The 18,362-nt window shown below is 50.9% G+C and overlaps 1 protein-coding gene across 5 annotated transcripts in view; it reads left to right on the top strand.

The window, feature by feature from the left end:
• The window catches only part of CHCHD6 (coiled-coil-helix-coiled-coil-helix domain containing 6), a 249,607-nt gene that overhangs the window by 197,192 nt on the left and 34,053 nt on the right, over positions 1-18,362 (top strand). For all 5 annotated transcript variants that reach the window (XM_042912653.1, XM_042912633.1, XM_042912663.1 and 2 more), the window contains one exon: positions 5,465-5,535. In XM_042912653.1, the coding sequence (XP_042768587.1) occupies positions 5,465-5,535 (71 nt within the window). The remainder of the gene's footprint in view (positions 1-5,464; positions 5,536-18,362) is intronic.

The raw sequence follows: 18,362 nt of genomic DNA, 5'->3' as shown, positions 1-18,362 counted from the left end.
TCTTTCCCTTGAACTTCTGGCCCCCACTGTGGGATCCTTGGCTTTTCTGAGCCTTGTGTCTTCATGTGGCAGAAGGGTGCACATTCCTGCCTTGAAGCACTGCTCTAGGCAAGAAGGGGCCAGCCTATTTGGAAGTCCTGGCTACAGTGCCTGGCCTGAGTAATCCCGGTGAACCTTGTAGGCGACGTGTCCCCATTTGATTGTATGGTGCTCTCCTCGGTGCCCGCAGGGTACCTGGCACAGAGCCCCAGTTCAGCAAACTTTCTCGATTGACTCAACAAATGACCACATCCCGCTTGTGTTTTCACATGTTTTCTAGTGGTACCGACCTCTACTTCTTTTTATGCACCCAATATTTATGGAGGGCTTACTATGTACCAGGCATTGTTAGAGACTCTGGGATAGATCAGTGAGCAGAACAGGTGAAAACCCCTCCCTTCGTGGACTTCACATCCTCAGGTACACTTCCTCACTCTTTCACTATTTCCAGATCTCTCTTCCAGCTGTCTTTGTTGGTTAATACACGTTTGGGTGTTAAGTTCTCAAAATATTTATTGAGCGTTTACTCTGTGCCAGGCACTGTTCTAAGCATTTTATATGCATTATCTCATTGGCATCTCTACCAGTTCCCACACAACCATATGAAGGAGGCCCTGTTGCTGTTCTCATGTTACAAAGGAGAGGCTGAGGGGGCAGACCAGAGGGCTGGATGCTGGCCCGTGCTGTACTGCTGTAGGGGCTGGGTTCTGACTCCAGGGCCCATACCCATCCTTGCTGCCCCAGCTGCCTCCCTTGTTCCTGGGATGGTCCTTGGACCTTTATTCAGTCTTTCCTGTCTGACAGAAATGCCTCATAGATGCTCTCCCGTGACACACTGCAGAGGCCCACGCGCATGGTAGGTGACTTACGAATGCTTGTTCCTTGGGTGCATGTCTGCGTGGCCCCGATGGGGGTTTCAAGCCCAAGAGCCACTCCCCTGCTGACCATCACATTGACCTCTGTTGTCTTCTGTTCCAGGACAGCTACTCCTCGCTCCTCTGCCAGGCTAGTGGGTTAGCGCAAGCCCCCCCACCCCGGTCCCAACCCTGCCCTGCTCTGGTCCCTCATGGCTCCGCAGCGGGGGCAGCAGGACTGCCTCTCTGGCCCACAACATGTTTCCTTGTCGTCCCCTCCTGAGCCCTCTTGCTGTGCCTCCTCTCACCATCACGCTCTCTTTTGATCTCGCAACCCAGGCCCTTGGAGAAATCAGACAGTATGAAATATGAAAACTGCCTGGGAAGTAATTGAAGAAACACTGTGACTTTTGAAACCCATAGAGATAACACTCACACCATCTTACTCACGTTATTTAATTTTTAATGGCAGATTTAATTAATGGAGATCAGGTCTTCTGGTTTCAGATGTGCGTATGGAGCAGCTGGAGGAGGAGGGGGAGGGGCAGCTGTGTATAGGGTAGAGGAAAAGATTCCAAGATTTGGGAATCTGAAGATCTAACAGGGAGGAAAAACCATCCAGAAATAATGACTCACGATCCCTGGGTCCTCAGAGACGTGCGGGGATTCAGTGCAGTGCACTTGCAGTGCTCTCCCCTCGAGTTACCAGTGGGTGACAGCACTCCTCTCAGGACAGCGCTGTGGCCTCCCCAGGCCCCCGTGGGATCGCGCGGCAGGCAATTCCAGGCTCCCTGCTGGCACTGCACTCCATCGTCCACACAGCTGCCAGAATGTTCTCTCTGAAACACACATCTCCCCTACCACTCCCCCACGTAAAAGTAAAACCCGTGGGCTGAGGTCTAGGCTCCCAGCCTGAAGTGGAGACCCGCCCCCCCCCCTCGCCCCCCCGCCTGCCGCCCGGGTCCCCAGGTCCCGGGCTGTCTTTGTCTCTAGCCCCTTCCCTTGCTCCTGGTCCAGTTGGAGCATCTACTGTGTGGCGCCCCTCACTCTCCCTTGTTTACAGGACCGTCCCCCTCCCCCATCATTGGCTCATTTCTGCTCACCGTGTGAGACTCAGTTTAGTAAAAGCGGATGTACCCTTTGACCCGAGAGTTTCACTTCTGGAATGCACTCTTTGGATGTGCACGCGCAGAGGTGAAGATGCCGCGATAGCGGGACCTGCCGTGGAGTACCGTTCAGCGGGTAAAGTGGCGAAGCCTTTGGGAAGGGAAGAAATGAGCGGTGCTGTGGGTATGCACGGGCAACCAGCTCACGGACCCTGTGCACGAGGGGGAGCACCGGGGCCGGGCTGGCCACACGGCTTGCTGGTCATGACATTCCTACCCTCTGCCCATTGTGCTTTTGCCTTTTTAAACTATGTGTATAATTTTTTTCAAAAATGCTATTTTATAAAAAAGAGGTTTTTTTTAGGCCTTGGTTCAGGTGCCAGCTCCCAAGAAGCCAGTCGGATGGCCTCCGTCAGACTGTCCTTCCTGGTACCCCCACAGCACCGGGGACAGTTGGCTGAGTGGCCCGTTGTAATCGTGACGTGGTGTTGTCTGGGAGCCCCAGGAGGCTGGGGGGCAGGCGTGCCTGTCTTGGAATCCTCTGGCACTTAGCGGATGCTCGTTGTGAACACGCGTGGCCCCAGTCCTTAGAGAAACCCCTCAACGGTGGTAGGGTCCAGGGGTCTGCAGGGTGCACCCCAGCAGCCTCAGGAATGCCTGGTGGACACAAAAGGCAGGTGCAGCCTTCCCAAGGTGTGGACCAGGACCTGCGTGTGTCAGGTGAGCCGCACAGGGGACGCCCTGTGCTGCGTGGTCCCGGGGTCTGCTCAGGCAGACGACATGGCAGAGATGGCGGGGAGGGCGGGTGCGACAGGAAGGGGAATTCCTCTGAGTCACTCTGAGAGACAATAGAGGAAGCTGCAGCGGGATAATCACAACCACTTCTTGGCCTGTGGGCACTTCCTGTGACAAATCTCCCTGACCGCACGTTCAGTCCGCACTCGTAGGCAACTCAGCGACTTACTGAACTCACCCTGACCGGGCCATGTGCGTGGAGATGTGGGAGCAGCAGAGAGCCACTAGGGTCCTGTCAGCCCATCTGGGCAGTGGGAACTCCCTTGGGAAGGGCCGCTGGCAGCCCCCAGGCCTAGGAGACAGTGGCCTGACACATCCCTAAGGAGGAGAAGGCCTGGGCCCGGAGACCGTCTTGTGGCAAAGAGAACCAATCAGAGTGAATGGAGAGCTTACTAAGGCCCACGCTGGCCTCAGAAAGTTCAATGGTGCTATGACAGTGGCTGCAATGGACAGGGTGGGCACTGTGAGCCTGGCACCCCTCAGGACCATCTGAGCCACCCTATGACGGAGTGGGAGCCTTGTCTTACCACTAGGAAGTGAGTGACTCACCCAAAGAACACAGCATGTGCCAAAGTGACGATTACAATGTGGGCCTACAGACCATGTGGTTTCCTGTGAGGGCCCGTGAATGGAAGGTTCAGACTGAATATAAATGATCCCCATCAAGGACGTCACAGAAGAGCATCTGCGTGGAGCGGGAGGAGAGGCCCTGAGATGATTCACGTTTGTGGCCTTTCTCCCACACCCAGGACAGTCCATGGTGGTCGAACGTCAGACCCATTGAGGCAAAATCATAATCTCTTGGCTGGAACATCAGGGCTCCAGAGAGAAAACATCGGACAGCTTGGAGTCAGCACAGACCTGCAGGCCGGGAGGTCGGGCAGGAGAACCCCTATGTGTTCCGTGCCTGTCGTGCTGGGAGGGTTCCCATTTCTCATCTGCTGTGCCTTAGGGCCACTGGAGAGAGGCGTGGGCACCTCCTTAGTTCAGAGCTGAGGACCTGCCCAGGCTCACTTAGCAGCTGGGGGGGTGAAAGGCCCAGCCCTGGGCTCGCCCCAGCACAGCCCAAGGCAGAATTCGGGAACTTGGGTTCCTCCTGAGTGGGCCCCAGGCATTCCCTCAGGCATACACCCCTCCACGGCCCCTCCCCCTTGGCTCTTCCCAGGGGCAGGTACCAGAATGGGAGTGAGGGCCAGGTTCCCACCCAAACTCTGCCTTCAGTACCCTGCAGGTTCCTAGGAGAGGTGCTTTCCACCCCTGCCTCGGTTACGTTCTCTATAGATGGCCGACGGTGTGCCTTGGGGGTAGGGTGCATCCCCTGCATGGCTCTGATCTGAACACCTGTCATCTCTTCAATTTTGTCGAAGGAGCAACTCGTTCCTTTTGGGCCAGGCTATATCTGTGTATGGTGGAGTGGGGAGAGCCAGGCTCGGAGTCTGACACACACACAGGGCATGGTTCTGTGACTTCCGGGTCCCTTTCCCTGCCACTCGAGCGTCTTGTAAGGACTGTGCCTGTTGGAGGCGCCCCGAGCCAGAAGCTTCCCTTTACCCACCTGTAGAATGGGAATAACCAGCCCTCGCACACGGGTTCTGTGAAAGGTCTGGCCCAGGCCTGCACAGGGTAGGCGGGTGTCCCATGGCATCCGTGCCGTCTCCTCACCCTCACGGCGAAAGTCTGACTGCCCGCCCATCTTGGGCCGCCTTCTGGGGTTTCATCCTTGAGACAGCCTGCTGCAAAAAGTCAGTTTGTTCACTGTGAGCTTCAAGGTGCTCCCCCAGGAGTGTGGTGGCAGGTGGGGTTAGCACGGGCATTTGCGGTCGTCTCTTCTGGAAACCAGTGGCAAGTGCTGGCTTCTGAGCCTCTGAGACCTAAAGAAGTGGGAACAACTCACTCGGAGTCATGCTGTGATGGCCCCAGGGCTTCAGCCCAGCTTTGTCATATTGCAGGCCCGGACTGTTCTCCACACCAGTCTGGTTCTGCACGTGCACATTTACTAGGTAACCTCAGGAAGGATGGAGGGCATGCCTTTGGAGCCACTCAGCAGCTCTGGACAGACAGCCACCATGCCACGGAGTGTGGTGGTCACGGCAGGCAGCAGAGCCCGCACCCAGCTGGTAATCCGATGCTTGGGCTCCAGTCCTGGCACAGCTATTTGCTGGGTGGCTTTGGGCAAGTCGCTTCACCTCTAAGCAGCAGAGGCCACCTATAAAATGGGGGTTGGACCAGAACAAATCTCAGTAAACTTTTTCTCTAAAGATAGTGAATATTTTAGGTTCTGCAGCCCCTATAGTCGCTGTTTAAACTACTCGACTCTGCCGTTGTAGCCCAAAAGCAGCCACTGACAATGCAGAAACAAATCATGTGTGTGGCTGTGTTCCAATAAAATTTTACTTACAAAATCAGGTGGCAGGCCGGGTTTGAGTGATGGGTTGCCGACCCCCAAACCAGAGGACCCATTGGTCCTTCCAGCCTTTGCTACTCTGGGATTCTGTAGCCGTGGTTGGCCTACCGTGATGGGAGCCAGAGCCAAGCTGTGGATCAATCACCAATCTGCTTTGATGCTGGTCAAGAAATCAGCATCTGTCGATTTTTAGCACCGTCTCTCCCATGTGGGAGCCAGAGGGAAATTTCAGTCTTTGGTAATCAGTTCTGTTTTTCTCTTTGTAGAATGCCGAGATGTACAAACTGTCTTCACAGCAGTTCCATGAGGCAGCTTCAAAAATGGAGGGCACGATAAAGTAAGAACGCATTTATGATGTTTCATAAACTTAGCCTGTATTCGTAAGAATCAGCACACGGGGCTTGGAACCTACCGCCACTTGCCTAACTTCAAGTCTCTGTAATAACATGGACAACCATGTGCTACTCGGTCTCTCACCCAGCTGTGGGGCAGCCACTAGTCATCTGTCGTGGGCCAGACGAGTACTCAGCTCCTCCCTGGCTCCCTGGCTGTGGGAATGGGGCCACGGCGGACTGGCAGACTTGTTTCAGACACCATGTAGGCGGGCCACGCCACAGGCTGGCCGTTGGGCTCCCGAGGGAGTTGGGGAAGGGATGTTGCTACGGGCACCTGCCCCCCATTTGTGGAGGTGGTATTCAGACCAGCCTGTTCCCTGAGCATACCTCTGTGTGCCTGGTTGTGGGCCATGTACCTCTTGCATGCTCACGTGCTCAGGGTGGCTCCCTTTTTATTCCCCGAAGGACTGGGGCTCAGGGACACTCACTGATGGCTGGCTCAGGTCGCACAGTGCTGAGTACCAGCGTCCTGTCCCCTGTCTGCGTGCTCCTGCGCCGTGAGGGAGGCCTCAGAGCCAGAATGTTAAGGAATGGGAGGCACATGCGGTGTGTTCATTACAGCTGCACCCTCCTTCAGGGTGAGGTCACAGGAGGGTCTGTAGGGGTTGCTGTGGGAAGGAGAGCTGGGCCTTGAGCTGTGGGTCCTTTGTATGAAGGTGGCCTCTGTGGACCAGGCCAACTCCCTCCTCCTCCCTCAAGGAAGGGCCTTTCCCTTCCAGGCTTCAGTCAGGGTGATTCCCCAGGCAAACCAGTCCCAGTGCAGATTGGTGAGGGGTGGGATGTGGCACCCCAAGAAGGAACCATCAGAGGGAGGCTTGGGTGGCTAGGAGGTGTCAAAGTGCTTGTAAATACAGCTGCTGACAAAAACTGTGCAAGGAACCAGGAAGGGGCAGTGGGAACGGGTGGCCTCAGTACAGGTCTAGGGTGTAGCAGGGGGCACCTGAAGCCAGGGGGACATAGTGCTGGAGCTGACCACTGAGTAGCTTTAGGGACGAGCATACAGTTAGTTATCTTGGGATTTCAAGTCCTAGAGCAGTAATAGGGGACTCAGAGAAAGAACTTTCCAGTAGGCAGGTAGAGACTGGAAAGCTCTTGCATCTGCCCGTTGGGATCCCACAGGGGGTTCTGGGTGTAAGCAAGTGCCATGAGCTGCACAGACCCCTAAGGAATGGAATGTTCCATCTGGATCTCAGACAAGCAACCGGATGGCCCATCCAGGGCTGAGAAATACTCAGAATCGCGATCCGTGAGAGGGAGAGGTTGGGAAGCAGTCACACCCCAGAGGCTGTGGGGTGATGGCCACCTGGGTAATGTGATCCCGGAAATGAGCAAAAACCACAGCACATCCCCTGGCCCGTCCTGTCCCTTGGAACTGCCTGTGGGGCAGTGATGCTGGATCCGTAGCCCCTCCCTCTTTCCCTGGATCATGGAACAGCCTGCTGAGGGAAGACGCTCTGGGGAGAAGCCAGGCAGCTTTACTGTCAGGGACCACACCATTTTGTCACCTGCCATGTGGCCCACCGTCCTGAGAGTGGGGACTCCTGGGCTCCTGGTGCCCTGGATTAGTGCATTTGACTTTGCTGTCGTATCCTTTATCATCCTCATGTCTTCTGAAGGCAAAGGGGAGATGGCATGTGAGTATCATCTTAATCCGAGCAAAGTAAAAGGTTTTTTAAAAGGTTTACAACATCCCTTGATAATTACTACTATTTACTAAGCAGAATACTAAATAGTAGGTGCTCTGTAAGATGGGTGTTGGGATGGAGCTGAGAGAATGCTTGGGCGGGAGCGTCCAGCAGACCTGGAGTGCACCCTTGCCCTGCCTCTTACCGGCTGCTCCTATGACCCTGGGCAAGTCACGTCACCTCTCTGATGTCCTCACATGCAGAAGAGAGCTGATACCCCCTCCAGTGCTTTGAGTGAGATAGCACATAGGAAATCCGCCTCAGATGTCAGCAGTGGGTGGCAGTGGCAGGGTGACTGTTACTAATAACGGCAGTCATCTGGATTACTCGCAGAGCGTGGCACAGATTTAATAAATAAATTGAGTTTACAAAAAAAATTTTTTTTTCTTTACCCAACCAGAGTACACAGGAAGCGGTGTGGAGTTGGAGATTATTTTACTTAAACATTGGGCTGGAGGGCAGAATCCTTGATTGGGAGCGTTCTTGGATTAGCAGATGATTGTAAATTGCCTCGTAAATGCCACAGAAATAAATGCCAGCACTGACAGCAGTGATAGTTCTCTTCCAAGACAGTGAGCATCTTTTAACAACTTTGAGTAAACTGAGTGGTTACTTAGGTGACTAATTAGATGTCCGTGTAGTCATGTATTCATTTAACATACATGTATCGTGTCCCTACTGTTTGCCAGGTACCATGCTAGGCACTGGTGATAAAACGATCAACATGACAGCTTCGGTTTCTTTCAGCAAGGAGCTTAGGGCGTTTGGGGAATGACAAACAATATTTTCAAATTAATTGCACAAAAAGCAATTGCCCAAATAATGATTGATTATAGTAATGAGCCATGAAACAAAATGTTTGAATTAAAAAGCATGTGTCTGAGGACCCTAACACAAACTTCATACCTTTGGGAAGCCTTTTCAAAGGAAGTGACTTTTGAACTGACTCCCGTGGTATGAGGGGGCTTTGGCCAGAGAAAGGAGGGGGAAAAACAGCACTTCCAACAGCAGATTTGGCATGTGCAAAGGCCCCGGGGCAGGAAGTAATACAGCATATTCAAGGAATTGAAAGGCCAGTGTGACTAGAGAGGAATGAATTAGAAGAGACAGACTAGGATGAAGCTCTAAGAAGTCAGCAGAGGCCAGACCCCACAGGACTTTGTAACCATGTTAGAGATTTCAGTCGTATCCTAAAAGCAGTGAAGCACCAGGTCAGCTTGCTTTCTTTCCTAATATATTCATTTAAGGCATTGACTTCTCTATAAACACAGCTTTAGTTACACCATAAAGTTTTGATATATTGCATTTCATTATAATTCAGTTCAAAAATTTTCTAATTTTCGTTCTAATTTCTTCTTCAACTCATGGGTTATTTCAAAGTGTATTGCTTAATTTTCAAATATCTGGTAATTTCCTACTTACTTTTTTCCCAAAAAAACCCTTTTATTTATTAAGTAATCTCTACCCCCAACTGGGGCTCAAACTCATGACTCCAAAATCAAGAGTTGTATGCCGTACCAACTGAGCCAGCCAGGTGCCCCTCTAGTTATTTTCTTAATAATTGATATTCAGCTTAATTCTGGGGGCAAAGAACATACTGTAAATCCTCTAAAATTTTTGGACCTTGCTTTATGACTATGTATATGATCTGTTTTGGGAAGCCTTCTATGTACATTTGAAAAGAATGTGTATTCTGCCAGCAGGTATAGTAATCTGTGTTTGTCAGGTTAAGTTAGGCGGTCCTGTTCAGATTTTCTGTATCATTACTGATTTATGGATTTATGGTTTCTTTCTGAGATCACTTTCCTTCTAACTAAAGAACTTCTATAATATTTCTTTTCGTGTAGTTTGGCTGATTATAAATTCTGTATTTTTTTTGTTTATTTTTGAGGGGGGGATAGGGGCAGAGAGGGAGAGAGACACAGAATCCGAAGCAGGTTCCAGGCTCTGAGCCGTTAGCACAGAGCCCGACGCGGGGCTCAAACTCACGAACCATGAGATCATGACCTGAGCCGAAGCTGGACGCTAAACCAACTGAGCCACCCAGGTGCCCCTAAATTCTCTATTTTTAATTGGAAATATATTTCAGTTTGAAAGAATCTAGCAATCCTTTCGTTGAGTTCCTTCAAGGTATCTTTACATTCTAATTTGATACCTGTTTTTTCCTGGAGAAGTCAGCTGTTGATACTCTTATTACCCCTTTTTGGTAATTACTTTTTTTTTCTCTGATTTTTAGCTTTTCCTTGTCTTTAGTATTTTTTGCAATTTGACTATCATGTGCCTAAGGAGTCAGTTGTCTTTCTTTTTTCCTGCTTGGGGTTCATGTGTTGGGGTTTGATGTCCTTTTGTTTTAGAAATTTCTCAGCCATTATCTCTTCAAATAAAACTCTGCCCTGTTTCATCTTCCCTCCTTTCTGGAATTTAAGTTACATGTATTACTGTGCCTCCCTTGTCTCTGTGTCTTTTTTTTTTCATTTTTCATCAATTCTTTAAAATTTTTATGTTGTCACCTGAGTTTTTACTATTGACCTATCACTTCACTAACCTTTTTAACGTGTCAAGTCTCTCTTACACCTATTTATTGATTTCTGAATTTCAAATATTGCATGTTTTTCAATTCTAGAAGTTCAATTACTTTTTCTTTCTTTTTTTTTTTTTTTTTTTTTGATTCCCAGTCTCTAGTGAGATTCTGGGTTTTGCCATCTGTTTTCTTAAACCTATTAGATATGGTTATTTTGAAGTCATCTGAGGGTCTGTTTCTATTGCCTTTTCCAAAAACCTCTTGGTCCTATTTATTTGTGTGGCTGGTAATTCTCGATTGCATGCCAGGCATTGTGCGGAGACTGCAGACGCTCTGGAGTGTGTCATCTCCCCCAGAGTGCTCTACCCTGTTCCCTGGTGGCCACCTGAGGGACTGAGCTGACTGGAGGCTTGCTGCAGTTTTGGTGAAACTCAGGCCACCTCTGATTTACCCTTCTTCCTAGGGCATGGCTTTCCAGGGCTCCAGTACGCCTCCTTTCTTGGTGAGCTTGAAACCCTTGTTTTTGCTTCCTCAGCTCTGTGAGACTTCTGAAAATTCCACTTTGCCTTTTAGTAGCTTTCACTTGGCACCTTAGCCTCTTGCCTTGAGTAGCTCAAGAAAGTGACAAATGCCTTAAAAGAGGAAAGTCACTGAGTGTCGGTTCACTGTATTTTAGCTCCCTGTTCTCCCGAATCCTGGTCCCTCAAAGCCTAGCTGCCTTGGCAGCCTTGAACTCCAAAGGAATGTTTTCTGTCTGTAGTCCTATGAGATTGCCAGAAGCTGGCTTCTTTGCACTTTAGCTGAAGCTGTTTGCCCAACTTTCAGCCTCCCTTCCTGCACCAAGAATTGCCAAAAACTCACCGGGGACAAGTAGCTCCAAGAATGAGCACTTACCTCTCTACAGTTCCCTTCCCTTCATAACCTTGGCCCTCAGGCTTACTTTGTCTTGCTTCTCAGATGCCTTAAACAGATTTTTTTTTTTTTTAATTTTAGAGAGTGTGTGCGAGCAGGGGAGAGGGGCAGAGGGAGGGGGAGAGAGAGAGCGAGAATCTTAAGCAGACTCCGTGCTCAGTGCAGAGCCTGACATGGAGCTCCACCTCACAACCCCAGTATCATGACCTGAGCCCAAATCAAGTGTTGGATGCTCAACTGACTGAGCCACCCAGGTGCCCCTTAATAGATTTTCTAAATTTCAACTTTTAAAATTTCTTTCTCAGAGTTGAGTGTAGTTCTTCCCCATGCTACTCCACTATAGATGGGAGCGGAGGTCCTGACTTAACTTCTGAGGAATGATTAGTTTGCCAAGTAGAAAATGGCCACGCCAGCTAGAGGAAAGAGTGATAACGCGACGTCACTCCAACACTGGTTAGCAGCATCAGACACCGATGGCACGGGTGGCCCTCCCAACTTTTCTTGGGCCTGCCACGCTTTCCTGAGGCCTGCTAAGCCTGTCATATGTGCAGGGCCTCAGAAGATGCCTGTCAGAGGGCCAATGGGGAACTCAGAACTAAAGAGGAATGTCGTTGGTGAGGCCGGCATTCACGGTCTGGGAACTCTTGTTTCAGAAGAATGCTGTTGTTGGGGTAGCAGTAAATACCTGAAGTGTGTTTGCATGCACAGACACACACACGTGCACACACACGCGCACACACAGACACATGCCCCTCTACCTCACAACAGCACAGCAGGCAGAACTCTTCAGATTTTCTGAAGGAAGAGATTAAGACCCCAGGGAACATCCTGCATTTATCATGTCCCATCTATTTTTTTTATGACAACCTTCACTCCTCTTCCCGTGGGATGCATTCAGAGCCTGTCTCGACTTCTCCCTGTCAGGAAACTTGTACAGTGCCCCCTGGCCTCACAGAGAGCCACCCCTCAAAGAGGTTAGAACAATTGAGTTGAAGGAAGAAGGTTATTAACTGTTTCCTGAAACTGAGTCATTGTGCTGCAAGGACTTTGATCCGGAGAGGTCTAAGTAACGTGGACGAGGGGACTTGGACCTTGCTGGGGCTAAGCTGCTGTGGTAGGGCTCACTCTCACCTGGAATCCAGAGCTTCTTAAATAACCTGTGGGGGAGGGGTTGGGCTCACCTGAGCGAGTGTGTTCTCAGGCGCTCTATTTAGTGAGCCAATGACAGATTGATCACCTATTAAAACAGCAGTTATTTATTTGAACACCCAATAAGATAGCATTCTATCTTAATTCATCCGGATAATGTTCACATTAGTCTGATTTCAAAAGCTGTTTCTCTCTCTCACTTCTCTTATGTAACTTTTTAAAAAGAGCACTTTCTATTCAGAAATTTACCAACGTATGCGGCTTAAACTGGCAAACATGGCTCTTTGAGAGGTTAACGAATCAAAACCCATTTGAGCGTGGATTTAGCAGATCAAAATGCAGTTAATACATTTCTTTAAAAACCTGCATCCCGGGGGGCACCCAGGTGGCTCAGTCGGTTGGACGTCTGACTTTGGCTCAGGTCATGATCTCATAGTTCGTGAGTTCAAGCCCCGCATCAGGCTCTGTGCTGACAGCTCAGAGCCTGGAGCCTGCTTCGGATTCTGTGTCTCCTCTCCTGCTCCTTCTCTGCCTCTCAAAAATAAATGAATATTAAGAAAAAACTTTTTTTTAAAAACCTCTATGGAGCTATTCTGCTAGGCACTTAGGCAGCCCCTGGGGTCTTCCCTTCACAGGAAGTTCTTATGGCAGATGCCATTATTGTCCCATACTGCAGGTCTGGAAACTAAGTCAGCTTACCTCTCAGGCTCAGTGTGCTGGTCAATAAGACAAGGACAATGTTGGTGCCTCTTTGTCAATGAAATGTGATCGCGCACAGAAGTATTTCAGGACACACAGTCAGCGTGGCCGAGTGGGATTTGAATGCAGGCCTGTATGAGTCTAGCTCTTTTCTACCCTACCCAGATACTTGCTTCTCAGGAATTTGCAGGACAAGGGGATTAGCTGCTTGCTGATTAGCTGATTCACTGACTTCCCCCAGGGCTGGTGCAGTATATTTCTGCGCGTGCACACGTGTGTGCGTGGGGGGGGGGGTGTGTCCCCCTCCTTCCCCTGGGCTGTTTGCAGGCATTTACTCCCATACCGATGTTGAACAGAGTTCTGCCTCCTCTGTAGCAAGAGAAAGATGCATGCAGAGAGAATTCATCAACAGAGGTAGTGCTCCCTAAGGCCAATGCTCTGGGCTGGTTCTGGAAGTGAGTGTGGGCCACCTTTGGAAAGCCTCAGTGGGTTCATCGGGAAGCTTGGCTTCTTGCCTGTGCCCCATCCTTTGCCCATGGCAAACATCACCGGAGGATTCCAGCAATCTCCCCCTGAACCTGGACGTGCTCTCGAGACTCCTCGGTTTCCAGACTCTGGCAGCTGGTATCACCTCTTCCAGATTGGCATTCAAGGTGAACTCCTTTGCCACCCTTGGATAAGATGACTTCTAAAGACTGAGTTTTCCAGCCTGAGACTGCTGGGTTCCTGATTTCAGAATGCAGAATCTACTGAGTTATCTTTATAGATCCTGTTTTCTGTTTAGAATGCCCCTCTTTTCTCCTTACGGATTATGCTCAGTTTTCAAAATCCAACTTAAACATCTTTTCTGTTTACGGTGTGTCTTCCCCAGAGGTCAATCCATAATCTTATTTTTCTCTGCATCCCCACTGCCCAGCCCAGGACTTAGCCATGGTAGATGCATGGGTGGGAGGATGAGCTGATACCCCTTGTATAGACTTCTAGGGTGGGATTTAACAGCGAATAGTTGGCTGTCTAAACACCTTCTCTGTGGAGGCTTCTGCAGTGTGCAGCAGGGCGCCATGGTGGGGTGAGGGTGTGTGGGGCTCGCATAGGGCAGGGCTTTGAGGTCAGACAGGTGAGTGCATTCCCAGCCATGCTGCCTGGTGTGTGGCCTGCACCAGATGACATAACTGCTCTGAGACACATGTCCCTTGCTGCTGAAGGTTGTTTTGAGGGCATCGTGAGGCAATTTGTTAAGCACATAATAAGCACTCAATTAACAGTTGATATCACTATATAGAAACTCACATTTTAGTGAGAGAGAGGTTGGAGTGCAGTAGCCAAAGGGGGTACAGTCCCTCGGTACATAGAGTGATCCGACGGCTGTCTGGATATGGAACCACAAAGGAAGGGGAGACTCCGGGATCCCCAGCTCTCCTTTTGGAGACGTGCCCTCCAGAGACCCTGGTGTGTGTGGACAAGCAGCCCCGGGCGAGGGGACATGGAGGCCCCATTCCCCAAAGTGACAGATTGGAAGCAGCCTTGCTGCCTGCGAATAGGGCAGCGGACAAGCATAATCTTTCTGACTGGAAGAGCAAGCGGTGGTAAAAAACAAAACGGAGCGTGCACACTAGCTTGGGAGGATGCTTGGGAGATCTTGTTGGCTGAAAAAGCAGGTTGTGGTGTACTATGTGTGTGCACCTGACACACGTACGCCGGCACTCTCTCTGCTCTGTAGGTGCGTGCAACTTATGTGGATACAGAGAAGAAAGTCTGAAAGGATACACTCCAAACAGAAAACAGTAGTTACTCCTGGGCAGTTCAAGGGCATTCGGTATTACAATGTTTATTTATTTTGGAGGGAGAGAGAGGAAGACAGAGCATGAGTGGGGGAGGGGCAGAGAGAGAGGGAGACACAGAATCGGAAGCAGGCTCCAGGCTCTGAGCCATCAGCCCAGAGCCTGATGCAGGGCTCAAACTCACAAACCGCGAGATCATGACCTGAGCCGAAGTTGGTTGCTTAACCCACTGAGCCACCCAGGCACCCCAAGAGCATTCAGTATTATCAAAAGAGCCAAAGAGGACTGTAGCTTTATCTGCTATGTTTTTAATTTTGTAAAAACAAAACAAATATATATTGGTACATAAGTATATATATGTACAACTTGTATAATTAAAAATTAATAACAATATAGAGATATCGCGAGAGAAGAATCGATGATTTGGGCGAAAGGAGAGGGAGGTTCCGAGTACAGTTGGGAACCAGATCCCAAGCTGACAGCTGATAGGGACCACACACAGAGACCAGAGCTGACCCTGGAACTGGTTCCTAGTTGCACTTTTGTGTGTGTGCATGCACACACGCACATGTGTGTCTGTGTGTGTGTGAGTATATGGGAGGGCTTATATATATGTGAGCATGAGTACCTGTATGTGAATGAGTGTGTGTCTGTGTGTGCACATGTGTGGGTGTGGGTGTCTGTGTGTGCATGCATATGTGTATGTAGTCTTCTGATCAGGGCTTGGCCTCTAACTTGCCTGGTACCCTTTCCTTGAACTTCCCCCTTCCATCAAAGACTGAGGCTGTTGGACGAGACCTGTGGTTTTAAATGCCCTTCAGCTGTGGCTCCTGTCAAGAAATCCAATGTGACCTGTGAACATGTGAGGTGTAGCTGAACTGCCATCCTGGGTAAGTCAGAATGGACGTGCCGGGACTCTGGGGTCAGAAGCCCCGCTCCTAGAAGGCCAGGGGTCCAGAGGAAAACGGGTTCCCTCCCTTCCGGGCCCCCATCACTGTCTTCATGAGGGCTCAGCCTGCTCCCCTGGGATCCTGCCGGTGCTGCTGGCCGGGTTTGGGCCAATGTACCATCCCACGTGTTAGCAGGGAGATGACAAAGGTGAATCCTGAAGAAGGCAGCTTAGCTTTTTGCTGGCAGGTGTAGCCAAAGTTTCGATCCGGAGCGAAATTGAAATGTTACCGAGCAAAGGGAACCCTAGGAATCAACCTGTGGTTTTCTACTGTGCATTGTCTGTGTGCCGTAAACCCTCAGGCACTGGGGCCCCGCTGATCCTGCTGTGCCCTGCAGGCCTGCAGCAGAGAGGCTTGGGGAGGCCCCAGAGGGAGGAGGTTGCAGTGGTTGAAGGACAGGGAGGGAGAAGCCAGGCCAGAGGATGCACCTGTATTCCTCTGGGAAGGAGGCACTAGAGCCTTGAACTACAGCTCAAAAATTTAAGTTAGATCTAGGAAAGGACTTCCTGACTTGCAGTGAGTGATTATAACATAATGATTGAGGGAAGGAAGCTGTACAGACTTTATCTTCCTCTGGAGATGTTTAAGGAAAAGCAAGTATCACTCTATACCCAGAGTGTGGTATATGCCAGCCCCCTTCCCTGTCTGTTCACAGACAACAGAAGGGCCACTTCCTCTGCGTCAGCGTTCTGTCTCAACCTCCCCTGCTGGCTGGCAGGTAGCCGGCCACCGGGTTTCTCCCAGGGAGAGTTTCCTAGCGGTTTGCTCTTGACCCCTCTTAGGGCAGGGAGGCCATCCCCACTTCTAGTGACTCATTCCGTAGCCCCTGCTCTGGTTCTGGGGGCCACAATCCACAGAAGGGAATCGGAGAGGGCCTGGTTATATTTGCCCATAATCTCTGGTTATGAAAAGTTTGATAACCACTTCTCTTTAGAGAGAGGATGAGGTGGGAGTGATCTGAAGCTTCTGCTGAGGCTGCTACTGGCTACGATTTGTGCGTGATAGATGAGATGTGGTCTTCACCTCCAATGAGAGCACAGACACCACCCTGCTTGCAGCCTGCCCACCCCAAGATCAGTTAGGTGTGTCTCTGATGGGCCTCGTGGGACCTGGGGGCCCCTGGGACACCTCCTGGGGGGGCCTTGGGAGCATCGTTGGACGCTTGTGTGTAAGCGTGTTCTAGCGTGGCATTCTACTAGACTACAAACTTTTTGCGGGCAGGAAGCTTGCTTATTCCTCTTCATAACCCCAGGGTCACTGTGTATTGAGTGAGTGGAAACTCACTGTAACAAATGATAACTGCTACAGCAGTATATGAGGATAGCACCCCGGGAGCAGAGGCAATGGAACAGTTAATCCTGCTGGAGCACAGTGGGGCTTTGGAGATGAATTCACGATTGTGCTCTGTGGTCAAGGGTCAGTGTGAGCAGACTCAGAGCAGGCCGTTTCCTCGTGGGGTGTTAGAGGAAGGTAGGGCATTGGCGAAGGGGGAGAGGCAGATACTGAGGGGGCAGGGATGAGGCTCGGATGCGGCTAGCAGGGCGGCTGGTCCGGATGTAAAGGGCCTTCCGTGCACACGAAAGAATTTGGAATTCACCCTACAGGCAGTGGCAAGCCATAAAAAAGCTTTTAAGCAGGGAATTGATAGGATCGAATTTGTGTTTCAGAAAGATAACTGGCAGCGTCTGGGAGATGAAGTGGTAATGATGTTGAGGTGGGAGGCAGGAAGCCTACTTAGGAAGCCGCTGCAGCGCCACTAGCCAGGATGACTCACCCATTCAGCAGACACGTGCTGAGGGTCCCCATGCGGGCACGGCCAGGGCACAGCCGTGAGCCAGGCAGAGAGGGTTCCCTCGCTCGGGATCGCAAGGTGGACAGACAATCGGCAGTGACGTTCAATGGTTCTACAAAGTGCCGTGAGGAGGATGAAGGGGGATGATGTGACAGAGGTGACTGGGACTTCAGGACAAAGGATTGGGGACGGACTGACTGACACTGGAGCCGCACTGAGCCGCAACAAGGGGCCATGCAGATACCCAGGCGTGGGCGTGGGCACGATTGCTCCCTGGGAGACTCTGAGTGCCAGGGCAGGAAGGCCTGAGCCTGTGGAGGTGGATGAGGAGCAGGGAGGCAGGGAGGTTCCTGCCCAGGGCTGGGCGTGAGCATGAGCTCCCTGGGGGCAGGGGGTTGCTTACTGTCTCTGGGGCGGTAGGCAGGTGAGGGGCTCCCTAGCTACCACAGCACCAGAGCAAAGAGGGGCAAGGGAGTCTGTCAGAGAGCTACGGAGGGCGGGGGATGGGGGGGGGGTCAGCAATGGTCCTGTTGGGTTTGAAGCGTCTAGAACCAGTTCCCCGGGCCGACCCCACTAGGCGGGTTCTGAGCAGTAGCCTGGGGAAGGACAGCCTCAAGGGGCAGCCAGCCTCTGCCCAGTGCTTTCTTACTGCTCAGAGATCCATGACTCAGGAAACTGGACTTAGAGGCGACAGTTTGTTAATCCCCTCCCCTCGACAAAGACAAAAATGGCATTTCATTCCCAGCTCTATTAGCAGACTTGCCTTGGGAATAAAGCCCATATCCCCCAAGGCCCGGCTGGGGCTCTTTTCCTTTGTGCCACTTTTGTTTTCTTTTGAGTGTTACATTTAGATTAGCTTCTGGGGATTAAATGTTATTACAGTAGAGGAATCGTTGTGTGTGTGTGTGTGTGTGTGTGTGTGTGCGCGCGCGTGCGTGCGTGTTTTAATCGGTAAAGAGGTTAGGGCTTAGCATTCTTGTCATTAGATTTATTTTTCCGAGTATTATTGCCTCCCCTGCTCCCGTTCTTAGGAGAAAGCTTGTGCTTGGGTTTCTTCGTGGTCATTTCTGTCTTGGAAGGAGCAGCCTCATCGGAAGCAGGTCCTTTCTGTCCATCTTGAGGATAGGCCTTGGCAGGATGGCACCCACCTTGCCTTGGACCCACTGTGGGCATGCAGCACTTGGGCATGTACACTCATTCCTCCCAAGGGGGGAACCCTGGCAAAGGGTCAGGAAATTGTCAAGCAGTGACACGGTAGCAGAACTAAAGAGTTCCCCTGA

The sequence above is a fragment of the Panthera leo genome, chromosome A2 (assembly GCF_018350215.1).
Source record: "Panthera leo isolate Ple1 chromosome A2, P.leo_Ple1_pat1.1, whole genome shotgun sequence".
Lineage (NCBI taxonomy): Eukaryota > Metazoa > Chordata > Mammalia > Carnivora > Felidae > Panthera > Panthera leo.
The sequence above is the reverse complement of the archived record's forward strand: the minus strand, read 5'-3'. Positions and strand labels throughout refer to the sequence as shown.